The 12782-nt window shown below is 37.4% G+C and overlaps 1 protein-coding gene and 1 pseudogene across 1 annotated transcript; one reads left to right on the top strand and one right to left on the bottom strand.

The window, feature by feature from the left end:
- The first annotated feature begins 20 nt into the window (after positions 1–20).
- Positions 21–1495, top strand: LOC108859241 (uncharacterized). Its single transcript, XM_018633126.2, has 5 exons — positions 21–268; positions 493–594; positions 724–862; positions 962–1011; positions 1098–1495. Exons 1-5 carry the CDS (start codon positions 182–184, stop codon positions 1284–1286), a joined length of 567 nt encoding a protein of 188 aa, XP_018488628.1. The 5' UTR covers positions 21–181; the 3' UTR covers positions 1287–1495.
- A 134-nt stretch (positions 1496–1629) lies between these two features.
- Positions 1630–4554, bottom strand: LOC108858645 (mitogen-activated protein kinase homolog MMK1-like; annotated as a pseudogene).
- Positions 4555–12782: the final 8228 nt, after the last annotated feature.

The raw sequence follows: 12782 nt of genomic DNA, 5'->3' as shown, positions 1-12782 counted from the left end.
ATTTTTAACTGAATTATAGATTTGGGGGTGAAATTAAATCTCCACTTCTCTCTCTCTACAGAGGGATCCCTAAATCCCAAACCCTAGATTTTAATCCTCGTGTAACTTGTTAATTCAAATTCGCGCATTCGTTTTGGAAGAAAGTTTGGGAATTTTGAGCCAATCAATCATAAGAAGCAAAATGGGGAAGAATCAAGCGTACAAGGCGATGCAGAGATCTAGGGTTGGCTCCACCTCAGCTCAGCCCGAGGAGGTTGAAGACGGAATGGTTTTGTACCCTTTCATACTCCTCCTTTCCTTTTATTCCAACTGATCATTACGCCTCCTCCAATTTTTTTTTGAATTGATTGCTTTTGCTTGTTTTGATCTTTTGGGTTAAATGTTTTGAGGAAACTACTTTGTTCGTTGTAATATTTCTTTTAGAGTGTGTGTGTGTTATTGAAGTAGAGATAGATATCTCTACTGGAACGTTTCTGATGAGGAGTGTCTCAGGTGGATGGTTCATTTCATACACCAGAGTGGCATGCTGCTCGTTTGGCTAGTCTCAAGACTACCCACACTATCACCTGGGAAGAGTACAAGAATAAGCAAAAGGTCAGTCAGCTTCTTATCTTCTTTAAGTAAACATTTTCATTCTCTGTGTTGTAGCTTATCTGTATTGTGAAGTGATTATGGAACAATTGAAAGCATTATATCTTTTTCTTTACATGACGTGTGTTTTAGGAAGAAGAAATGAAAAAGGGAGAACTTGAAGCAGATACTGACAAACTGATGCGTGAGTATAGAGCTCAGCTGGATGCTGAAAGAGCCTTGAAACTCTCCAAGGGAAGGAACTATTCCACTGACAACAAGTCCCGGAAAGGTAAATATGATCAACTTCACTTCACGCTGGATATATCTAAATCTTCTTCGTTGACCAAGTTATTAACTGTCTTTCTCCAATGCCCCAATGATCTTACAGATAAGAAAGACAGAGATTCGTCAAAGAAGAAAAAAAGCAAAAAGAGAAAGGTAACATCATTATTTAAACAGATGGTCTCATGTTTTATAGCTTCTGTTAACATTGCGCATGTCGATCTTGTGTTATGAGTTTGCAGCATTATTCTTCCTCAGAGTCGTCATCTAGTAGCGATGAAGACGAATCAAGAAGATCAAGATCGAGTTCTAAAAGATCGAAGAAGGATAAGAAGCACAAGTCCAACAGAGACAAACGCTCTAGCAAACGTAAAGACGAAACCGATGGCCCTGTTCCACTCTCTAGATTCTTTGGCAATTTGAAGAGTTAGACATTGATTGACACAAAGAACCATTGCAAGGATTTAGTAAGATCGTCCTCAATCAGAAATATTCATATTCTCCAAAATAGAAGATATGACTTGTTTTCTTCCTTGTTGCAATGTTATAATTTTTGACAACATTCTCATGTATTATTATTATTTGTTGGATTGAGAGTTGCAATAATTCCCACATGATCAATCAGTTTTTTTCTGTTTTATTTTTAGTTTATTTGCTTAAAATGTAATTTGACATATCAAAAGAACTCTTATTGGAGGAATCCAGCAGAAAATCTTAGTATATAAAAAAAAATCTTCTGTGATATTCTCTGTCTTAAGGCTCTAAGCTTCAACAAAAAACAATTGAAAAGGACAGGATAGAGTTGAGAAGACAATGATGAAGGTTTTATGAGTTGCTTGCTAGCCAAGTCACTGTCCATTTTCAACTGTTGCTGGTTCAGGGATGGGAGCTACGGATTCAGGGTTGAAATCTAGGGCTTCAAGGTAGATCAACTCCTTAATCTGCTCCAGTGTGAGTGGATTTTCCTCAAAATCAAAGTCAAAGAGCTTCGTGCACACTGGTTCATTGTTAATGTTGTGCATCATTTTGAAATATGGATCAGCAAGTGCGTCCTCAACTGCAAATAGGGCCCAAAAAATATTGGCAATGATCAGAGTCACAAATAAAACTGCAAAAAGGCTAAGGAGAGGGAGAGACAGAAACGTATACTAACCTGAGATTCTCTTTCTAGGGTCAAACTTGAGCATCTTCTCCAACAACAGAACAGCTAAGAAAGGAACATCTGGGAACTTCACAAAGAAAGGATTGGCGATCAAACGAAGGAATCATCCTTAAGTATTGCTTACCACTTTCATTCAACGATCCAAGGTCATCCTCGGTTGGAGAGCCTAAGAACTGCAAAACAAAGTGCAAAAAGGTATTTTCCACAATTCTAAAAAAAAAAAGTATGTTCCCTGCATCGACAAAAAAAAACAGGTCCGGGCAGAACATCTGTAAATATTGATTTGATTAGTTATAAAATTTGATCTAGAACAAGATACCAGTAACTTTACAAAATATAGTAAATACTTATATGCAATATCTATTTAAAAAAATCAAATCACAAATACTATTATTTTAAAAACGGATGCATGATCCGATCCGTTCAAAGCCTTTCAAAGCTCGGATATTCGATTTGTGTCCACTCCTAATAAAAAAGGTTTAACCTAAAACTTTATTTACCTCTAGAATCAAACGAAGCTGATCAAGACGATCTCTTCCAGGGAAGAGCGGTGTGCGAGCCATCATCTCCAAGAAAATACAGCCAGCAGACCAAACATCTATAGCTGAGGTATAAGCAGAAGAGTCCAAGAGAATCTCTGGTGCACGGTACCATCTTGCGCCAATATACTCAGTCATTGCGTCTGAAGCAACACGAGCAATCCCGAAATCAGAGATCTTTAATTCACAGTTCGCATTCAAGAGGATATTGGCCGGTTTTAAATCTCTATGTAACACATTGGCTGAATGAATGTATTTTAATCCACGAAGGAGATGATACATGTAAAACTGCAAAAAGAAAAGAAGAACACTTTCAAGGCTTCTTTACACATATGATTATATGTTCTGGGAAAAAACAAACCTGGTGATCATATTTGGTTAGTTCTTGATTAGACATTATGAGTTTCTCAAGGTCAGTGTCCATCAATTCATAAGCAATGTAAACATCTTCAAAAGCATCTCTCTGAGGAGGCAATACTATGTCTTTGATACGGCGAACCCGGGTTCAAACCCCACCGGCCACACGGATATGAGTTATTGCTTTCGACTCATTTGAATGCCCAGGAGAGGGTCTATCCGTGGGCTGTACCTCCACCCGGAGGTTAGGCTTGTGTCATCATTGACCCGGGTTTAACCCTTTTAAGTTTTAAAAAAAAAAATACTATGGCTCTAACTGGTGACATAAAGAACTAAGGGGAATAGTCAATTCCTAACCATTCCTTTAAAAATGCACCATTTATGAGGAATTTTCGCTGCGTCTAATTCTTTACCATTCTTTGAATTTTAAGGAATTATAGAAGAAAAACATTCCTTATCAAAATTGATATGGAACAAAAGGAATAATAATATTTATTTTCATTCCTTTGATTTTGTTCCTATTCATTCCTTTCATACTCATTCCTATTCCTATTTTAGTGGTCACCAGGTAGAGCCTATATGTCTTTGGTTCGTACAATTGTGTAAAATGGTACTAATTAAATATTAGCTTTTAATGATTTTTTAAAGAAAAGTATATAAAAATTAACGATGAAATAATCAAACAAACGTTTTCATGCTCTAAGTGACGAAGAAGCTTGATTTCACGGAGAGTTCTCTTTGCAAAGATTTGGTCTCCACATGCATGCATGATTTTCTTTATTGCTACCTTCTCATTGGTCTCCGAGTTCATACCCGAACTGGTAAAAACACATAAAAATAAAGTTAGTGCGAGAAAAACATAAGATCACTAATACTGTTTCTCTCTTCGATAGTTTTTACTATTCACAATTTGAATAAACTTTTAGATTTTTACAAATTTCATGAATGGTTTAGCTACATATATGGACTGTGATTTTTGGTATTTGAGGAGGTTCAGGATAAAACAACTATAGAGAAATTGTATCCATACAAGATTCAATAGATTTTCGGTTCAAATCTGAGTCGGTTTGAACCAGTTCTATTATAAAATTTCAAAACCGTAATACAATTATATATTTTTCATGGTTGTGTTTAGACGACATTTTTCAGATTCAAAATCTCCATCTCTATTTATAATATGTAAACACAACTATGATTAATCGAGAGTAACACCACTAGAACACTAGCATTGAATTTGAATCATTGCAGCACATATATTTAGAATTTAAACTTTTTTTGTCAGAATTTAAATTTCATTAGAAGAATTCTTATACACAAAAACAGTAAAACAAATGTTAAAAAGGTAATTACCAAACGATGCCACAAGCACCTCTGCCAAGAAGCATGATCAGTGGCTTATACTTTGCCGTGACTTCTAAAATATTGCCGGCAAAGTTGTACTGTATATACCTTCCGTCATGGCTGAGATTCATATAAATAACCTCAGGTGGCGGACGCAGCTGAAGGTCGGTAGTAGCTCCACCGCCAGTTTTCACTGGCTTAACATCGTTAGATGGTTCCATGACTGGTCAAATTCGTACTGGTATTTGTTTTGGTTGGCTAATAATCTAAGAGAAGGAAGCATATATAGTGATTGTATGAGTATCGATGGTTAACTTTTTTTAACTCATGAGGACCCAAAGATTTGTCTATATTATGATTTATTTAAAAAGTGATTCTGATGATTGTCATTTTCTCCATAATTATATGATAAATCATTAATTCAATTAATCATCGTGATATTTAGGATACTTATAATTAATATATTTAACAATTCTACCGATTGTTGACAAAAATACTATTATTTAAATATGTTTATTTCTCACGATAATTGGATTTTTAACTAATAAATCTATATTAACAATAGATTTTTAAAAAATATTACTGTTAAGGTCATACTTATGTTTTCTTATGAGAAAATGACCCAAATAGCACTAATCCAAGTTTTTATCCCCAAAAGAGCACTCAGGATCAAAAATCACAAAAATAAGTTTCATTAAGTGTGTAATTTACCCTAATGTCCTTTCCCTTAATTCTCTTTGATTGATTAAATAAAAAAAAATTGAGATTCCCGATTTCAAATCTGTGTCGTCGTCGTCTCCTCTCTGCCGTCGTCGTCGTCTCCTCTCTGCCGTCGTCGTCGTCGTCGTCGTCGTCGTCGTCTCTCTCCGTCGTCGTCGTCTCTCTCCGTCGTAGTCGTCTTTGCATATTCTGGTGTTCATCGTCTTTTCGTGGTGTTTAGATCTGTTGACTAGAAATTCGAACACCGATCAGAAATTCACCATGTCCACCTACAGTGCCTCCGGCGTGGTACGTATCCCATCGATATTGCATCCAAACTATTCTCAGATTCTCTATTTCGATGCCAGTTTGGATTTATTGATCATCAACGAGTGATGTATTATGTTTACAGAGAACATTAAAATTGACTGTAATAACGTTCCGTGTTGTTTGTATTTAGCTACATTGAAAGGCATATGATGCTATTTTTCATCTAACTTATTCAGGATACCTTTCCTAATAACGTATTAAGCCTTCCAGAACGCCTTGCCTATTCTCTATTTCGATGCCAGTTTGGATTTATTGATCATCAACGAGTGATGTATTATGTTTACAGAGAACATTAAAATTGACTGTAATAACGTTCCGTGTTGTTTGTATTTAGCTACATTGAAAGGCATATGATGCTATTTTTCATCTAACTTATTCAGGATACCTTTCCTAATAACGTATTAAGCCTTCCAGAACGTCTTGCCTATTGCAGGTTAATACTGAAGCTTCTGATACATTCGATTCGCTTGTTCCTTTGAATACCAATTCAGTGATTTGTTCTACTGTGCAGAGAGGAGAACAGGTATATCTTTTCTATTTTTGTTTTTTGGTTTGTGTTGTGTGTTGTTTGATTTCTTTTGACTGTTCAGGATAGGCTTTCTAATCAAGTTATTTGTTGTTCTATTTTGATTGAAGTTGTTTTGTAGAACTAAGGAAGTTCTTTGCGTCTGTGGACAATGGATTTCAAAAAAATCTGTCAAGTGGGAGTTTCAAGTTGATGCAAACAGGAATGCTTCTTTCATTTCTATAGGGGAAGATCTTCACTACGAAGATTTGATCAAGATTGTCTCGGAAGACTTTTGTGTTAAAGAGGCAGAAATCAGTTTGTCGTATGGTATTTCTTTGGACATGAGAAGTTTTGCTGAAAGTTTTCCTCCCATCTCCCTAGTTAATGCTCGTCAGCTCAACATTTTCTTTGGGAAAATTAGATCATTTGATGGAACGCCTCGGCTGTGTATTAAGGTTTGTATGACTTTTTCAACTAAATTATTCAGGATACCTTTCCTAATCACTTATTAAGTCTTCCAGAACGCTTTGACTATTGCAGGTTAACGCTAGCTGTAACAAACAAGCTTCTGATACAACTCCAGTGATTCGTCCTACTTTGCAGACAGGAAATCAGGTACATCCTCTCTAATCCCCTTTTCTTTTTCTTTTTGTTCTGTTTGTGTTTTCTTCTTTCTTAGACTGTTCAGGATAGGCTTCCTGACCAAGTACTAAGCCTTCCAAAACCGCCTTGAAATTTGCAGGTTAGTACTGATTCAGCTAGCTGTAGCAGGCAAACTAGCAATACATTTGCTTCTCATGTTCCATTGAATGCCACTCCAGTGATTCGTCCTACTTTGCAGACAGGAAATCAGGTACATCCTTTTCTTTTTCTTTTTGTTCTGTTTGTGTTTTCTTCTTTCTTAGACTGTTCAGGATAGGCTTCCTGACCAAGTACTAAGCCTTCCAAAACCGTCTTGAAATTTGCAGGTTAGTACTGATTCAGCTAGCTGTAGCAGGCAAACTAGCAATACATTTGCTTCTCATGTTCCATTGAATGCCACTCCAGTGATTCGTCCTACTTTGCAGACAGGAAATCAGGTACATCCTTTTCTTTTTCTTTTTGTTCTGTTTGTGTTTTCTTCTTTCTTAGACTGTTCAGGATAGGCTTCCTGACCAAGTACTAAGCCTTCCAAAACCGTCTTGAAATTTGCAGGTTAGTACTGATTCAGCTAGCTGTAGCAGGCAAATTAGCAATACATTTGCTTCTCATGTTCCATTGAATGCCACTCCAGTGATTCGTCCTACTTTGCAGACAGGAAATCAGGTACATCCTTTTCTTTTTCTTTTTGTTCTGTTTGTGTTCTCTTCTTTCTTAGACTGTTCAGGATAGGCTTCCTGACCAAGTACTAAGCCTTCCAAAACCGTCTTGAAATTTGCAAGTTAGTACTGATTCAGCTAGCTGTAGCAGGCAAACTAGCAATACATTTGCTTCTCATGTTCCATTGAATGCCACTCCAGTGATTCGTCCTACTTTGCAGACAGGAAATCAGGTACATCCTTTTCTTTTTCTTTTTGTTCTGTTTGTGTTTTCTTCTTTCTTAGACTGTTCAGGATAGGCTTCCTGACCAAGTACTAAGCCTTCCAAAACCGTCTTGAAATTTGCAGAGTCTTCTTTATGAAGGTGTTTCTACAGTCCCTTTGCATGCTATTCCGGATTTTAGTCCTGTCCATATTGGACTTTCACCAACCATGCGAGGAGTTGGTGATATTTCGGTGAATAAGTATTTTAAAACCAAGAAAGAATTGATGTTGAGGATGAAGAAATGGGCTTTAGAGTGGAAGTTTGAGTACCAGACTGTCTCTTCTAACAAGTCAAGAGTGTTATTGAGTTGTGTTGATGACAATTGCACGTGGAGGATGCGTGCTACCAAGCTACCTTTTTCAGACTTTTTCGTTATTAAAAAGTATGTTCATGATCATACATGCGATACAACACACAGGCAGGCCAACCACAGACAAGCATCTGCAAAGTTGTTGGGTTCTTTGATTTGCAGCAATTATGGAGAAAAGAAGGAAGGTCTCAAAGCAAAACAGATCATTGAACAGGTCAGAATGCTTCATGGCGTTCACATCAATTACAAACAAGCTTGGAGAGTGAAAGAAGAAGCTCAGTTATTGGTTAGAGGGACTCCTGAAGACAGCTATTACAATTTGTCTAGGTGGTTGTACAAAGTCACAGTGACAAACCCTGGCTCGTTAACTTATCAACATAAGGATGCTGATGGAAAGTTCAAGTATGCATTTGTGGCTTTTGGTCCATCGATAAGGGGATTCTCATTGATGAGGAGAGTTATTGCAGTAGATGGTACATTTCTGAAGGGAAAATTCAATGGGACTTTATTGGCAGCTTGTGCTCAAGATGGTGATTATCATCTGTATCCTCTCGCTTTTGCAGTGGTCGACGATGAAAATGCTGATTCCTGGAAATGGTTCTTTAATGGGTTGACGCAGATGATTCCGGACGCTCCGGATCTTGTTTTTGTATCGGACAGGGCTATTTCGATTGCTTCAGCACTGGAGGAAGTTTATCCCCTATCTCACCATGGGATCTGCAGGATCCATTTGCTCAGGAACATCACTCCTAAATATGCGAGGACTGGTTTGCTACCTTTGGTGGAAAGCGCTGCTGATGCCTACACGTCCCACGAGTTCTGGTTAATCTTCAATGACATAAAGGATAAGTGTCCAGAATTGGCTAAGTATCTGGAAGATTCGGATTTCAGGAAGTGGACACGTTGCTATGCGCCTGCGAACAGGTACAATATCATGACTACCAACATCGCAGAGTCTCTCAATTCTATGTTGAAAATGCCTCGTGAGTTACCAGTGATCTCTCTACTTGAGACAATCAGATTGACACTCACGACTTGGTTTTTTGAGCGACGTGAAGCGGCCGCGAAACATAAGCATCTGGTAACTCCAAAAGTGGTGAAGAAATTGGTATCCAGGTTGGAGGCTGCATTGCTGCTGAATGTGTATCAAGTTGATCAGAGCGAGTTTGAGGTGAAGGATGAAAGAATGAAGTATGTTGTTGATTTGGAGAAGCGGCATTGCACTTGCAATGTTTTCGACATTGACAAGATCCCTTGCATCCATGCTATCGCTGCTGCTAAATATGTTAAGAGGGATGAAAACCGTTACGTCGATAGCTCGCATCTGACAGAAACGTGGGGTAAGGCTTATGCTGAAAGCATACACCCCGGTGGAGAGCTGTCAAACTCCATCTACCCAGTGAACATTGATGAACTTTCTTGCCCACCTCCAGCTACAAAGAAGAGAGGTGGACGTCCTCCTACGAAGAGGAAGAGATCAGTTGGTGAGTTTGGTGTCCCTGGATCGAAGTCTCAGTCCCACAAGTGCAGCAGATGTGGCACAGGAGGGCACAACAAGACCACATGCAAGAAGCCTATAGGATGAAGTTCCTTATTCTCCTTTTCATTTCATTTCCATGTTTTTATTGATCATTTTTCTGGATGTTTGCTTATTTGATGGTTACATGACCATATATACATTTGTGTTTTCGAACCCTGTCCTGAATAAGTATGATGGCTAATGATGATCTTGTATTTGCGTAATCTCATTTTCTTATTCGTTTTCTGGAAAGCCATCCTGAATTAAACAAACGATATCCAGATTTGTTTCTGGAAAGCCTTCCTGAATAGTACAAACGATATCCTGATTATATAAATCCATCGTTTGTGAATAGATAAGTTCATATTTCTTTACATATCGAATATCATAAGTTTTCTCTATGGTATTGTATTTCAGTCAAAAACAAAGATTTAGATGGCTAATGATCTTGTATCTAGGTAATCTCATTTTCTTATTCGTTTCTGGAAAGCCATCCTGAATACCACAAACAATATCCAGATTATATAAATCCATCTTTTGTGAATACATAAGAATTCATTGTATAACGAATATCCACCATAGCCTAGCGGCTAACCCTCGACTCTTAGTCAACTTGTATGCACAATATCCCGTGTTCGATACCCTTTGCGAGCACACAAATTTTCTTTGTTTTTAATTCAATATAAAACAGTTATATCCGTTTAATGTTATCACTTTGCAAGTATAACACCTTTGGTTCAGCGCTTGCAAGCTTTGTTTCTGTTTCGTACAGTTCACTAGTTCGATACCCATTGCGAACACACAAATTTTCTTTGTTTTTAATTCAATATAAATCAGTGACATCCGTTTGATTTTATCACTTGGCAAGTTGCACACGTTCATTCAGTTTCATACAGTTCATGGGTTCGATGTTTTGGTCTTTTACTGTTTTTTCCCTCTTTTAAGCAATGTTTTTGTAAGCCCATCCTGAATACGAAAAATGATATCCTATTTTTTTCTCATTTCAATGATAACTCCATTTTAAATTCATTCACACTCATATTCAGCTTAATCTCTCGTAAACATACAAAAGTATTAAACTTTGTCCATTCATAAGCATGATTCGTCAACATTTAACATAGTTATCCGTAGATTCACATAAAAAAACAAAAAAAGAGCACAATCTTTAGACATAAGAACAGAACACAATCCTAAGAAAGCAGACATTAAACAGACACAAACATTTTTAACTTAAACTGATGATCACCTTCTGCAACCTTCCTGGAAATCTTTATCAATAAACTGGTCGAAAATCTCACAACATAGCTTGCTCCGTAAGTCCATCGCATTATCATCATTTATGTTGGACATGTTATTCAAACCCAATGACTTGCATTCCAGCATCTTGGCAATAAAGAGACCACAGTTGAAACGAAATCTTGTCTTTGGAAGATCTTCTGCCTCCTTAACTTGGAATGGAACGATATCTTTGAAATTAATCTTTTCACCAAGAAGTTCCAATTTTATGGCAGCAATCACAACTGTCAAATACAAAAAAAAAAAAAATTATACAACTGATTATTCTACACTAAATGATAAAACTAATTAATGATATAGTGTGATTGTGTTACCTGACAGTAATTAATCTTCGACATGTCATTTATCTCCAATGACAGGCATTCCAGTACCTTGACAATAAAGAGACCGCAGTTGGTTGGCAATTCCGTCATGGGTAAACCTTCTGCCGTCTTAACTTCAAAAGGAGTCACCTTCTTTTTATCAACCTCCTTACCAGAAGTTTCCAAAAGCAAAGCAGGAATCAAAACTGTCATATTCAAAACTCGAGATCAAGATACAATACATTGCAAACATCAGACAAAGAAATTTAATCAGATTGAAAGGGTTTTTACCTGCCAAATTTTTCACTTGAGGAATATCCATGTCGTTTTGGCTTGAAAGGACACAATACAGTGTGATGGTCCTCTTCTTCAAATGGATTGCCATCCCAATCCAGCGTTTGCTGTTCATCCCTCTCATGACACCATAGAGAACTTCTACATCTTCCTCCCACTTCTTGTTTGGATAGGTTTCCCCTCTCACCAATTCTCTTTGTCCATTTGCAAATATCTGCTTATCCTCTTCTTGTGGTTCCCCGAAACAGACTTTATAGTACCACAAATTCTGTAAGAAATCCATAGGCAAGAAGCAGGCCTTTTGAATCTTGTAGTTGTGGAACCAAGGAGCCTGCTCTTTTCTTCTGCAGTTTAACATTGCAAAGACCGCTTCCATGTGCTGTGCCTGAATATCAGCTTTGGTATTTTCGATGAAACGAAAGAAAGCTTTTCCTCGACTATCCTTGTTGATTTTTACTGACCTGTAGTCAATAAGAAAATATCAAAAGGAAATATTAAAAGGGACTCTGATAAATAAGTATAAGAGTTTATATACAAGGACAGAACTTACATTCCATGTATGTCGGCTGTTGACTCCATCCATTTTTGAAACCGTGAAATCTTAGCAACTGAAGGAGTCGAAAAGGGATCAATTTCAGGAATGATCTCGCGCTTTACAGTCAACGCAGGATTCCTGTCGGATTTATAGGGAGTTCTCGTGTCCCTAGATCTTTTAGTTTCCCTCTGGCTCCTTCTCAGGTAAGTTACCTCAATAGCTTTTCTTTTATTATCAGCCCTTTCCTGTTTATAACAAATAGACACCAAGCAAAAAATTATCAAAGTTGTTACCATCGGATTTTCTGGAAACCTTTCCTGAAACTAAACAAATGCTTCCTGAATTTTTTATAAACACTAGACAGTTTCACAAGCATAAGCAACAAGAGACTCATGAGTAAATTCAAGAGTCTGTCAAAGATATCTACATGGCCAAGAGTCCATCCGATTTTTCTGGAAGGCCTTCCTGAAACTACACAAATGCTTCCAGAATACTTTCTAAACAGGACACAGTTTCACAAAGGACAAGCAACCAGAGACGTACAATGTCATAAGCAACATTTCCTTAACACGGCCAATAGATTCAACATACACCAAGCAAAAAATTATCAAAGTCGTTACACATCGGATTTTCTGGAAACCTTTCCTGAAACTAAACAAATCCTTGAAGAAAAACTGCACAATGATTTCATACCTTTGAGTCAAGGTCTTCTTGAGTAGGATTCTCATTCTGTGTCTCCGATAGTCCTTTGAAGTAACTTGTTTCCATCTGGAAAAAAAAAACAAAACGTATATCAAAAACAATTATAACTCAAGTTAACAAACTCATATGTTTTACCTCATATGCCATCTTCCACACTCCATCTGCCCATTCTCTATGAATTCTCATATCTGAAGGTTTGAATTGAAGCGTTTCCATAGAGCTATTTAAATAGACAGAATAGGTGTCATCTCCCAAGATCATCTTCACTTGTCCGCTACTCCAGCCCTTGTTGTGAAACACTTCCACATTATCCATCATCTCAAAGGTTTGTTCTCTCCATGAGATGGTGGTGTAGGACGGATTTGGTGAGCAGGTACCGTTTCCTGAACTCCCAGAATAGAAACTGTGATCTTTTCCACACCATCACACAATTGCCTACTAACTACATTCCCCGGATACAAATCCGAGAA

This window comes from Raphanus sativus, chromosome 5 (genome assembly GCF_000801105.2).
Source record: "Raphanus sativus cultivar WK10039 chromosome 5, ASM80110v3, whole genome shotgun sequence".
In the NCBI taxonomy this organism is placed as follows: domain Eukaryota; kingdom Viridiplantae; phylum Streptophyta; class Magnoliopsida; order Brassicales; family Brassicaceae; genus Raphanus; species Raphanus sativus.
Note: the sequence above shows the minus strand (reverse complement) of the source record. Positions and strands in the feature narration are given on the sequence as shown.

What these genes read in the sequence shown, in the direction of transcription:
- LOC108859241 (XM_018633126.2), top strand. Translation starts at nt 182, where the DNA reads ATGGGGAAGAATCAAGCGTACAAGGCGATGCAGAGATCTAGGGTTGGC. An exon ending in AGGAGGTTGAAGACGGAATG is followed by an intron (nt 269 to 492) that starts GTTTTGTACCCT and finishes GGAGTGTCTCAG; the next exon opens with GTGGATGGTTCATTTCATAC. An exon ending in TGACAACAAGTCCCGGAAAG is followed by an intron (nt 863 to 961) that starts GTAAATATGATC and finishes ATGATCTTACAG; the next exon opens with ATAAGAAAGACAGAGATTCG.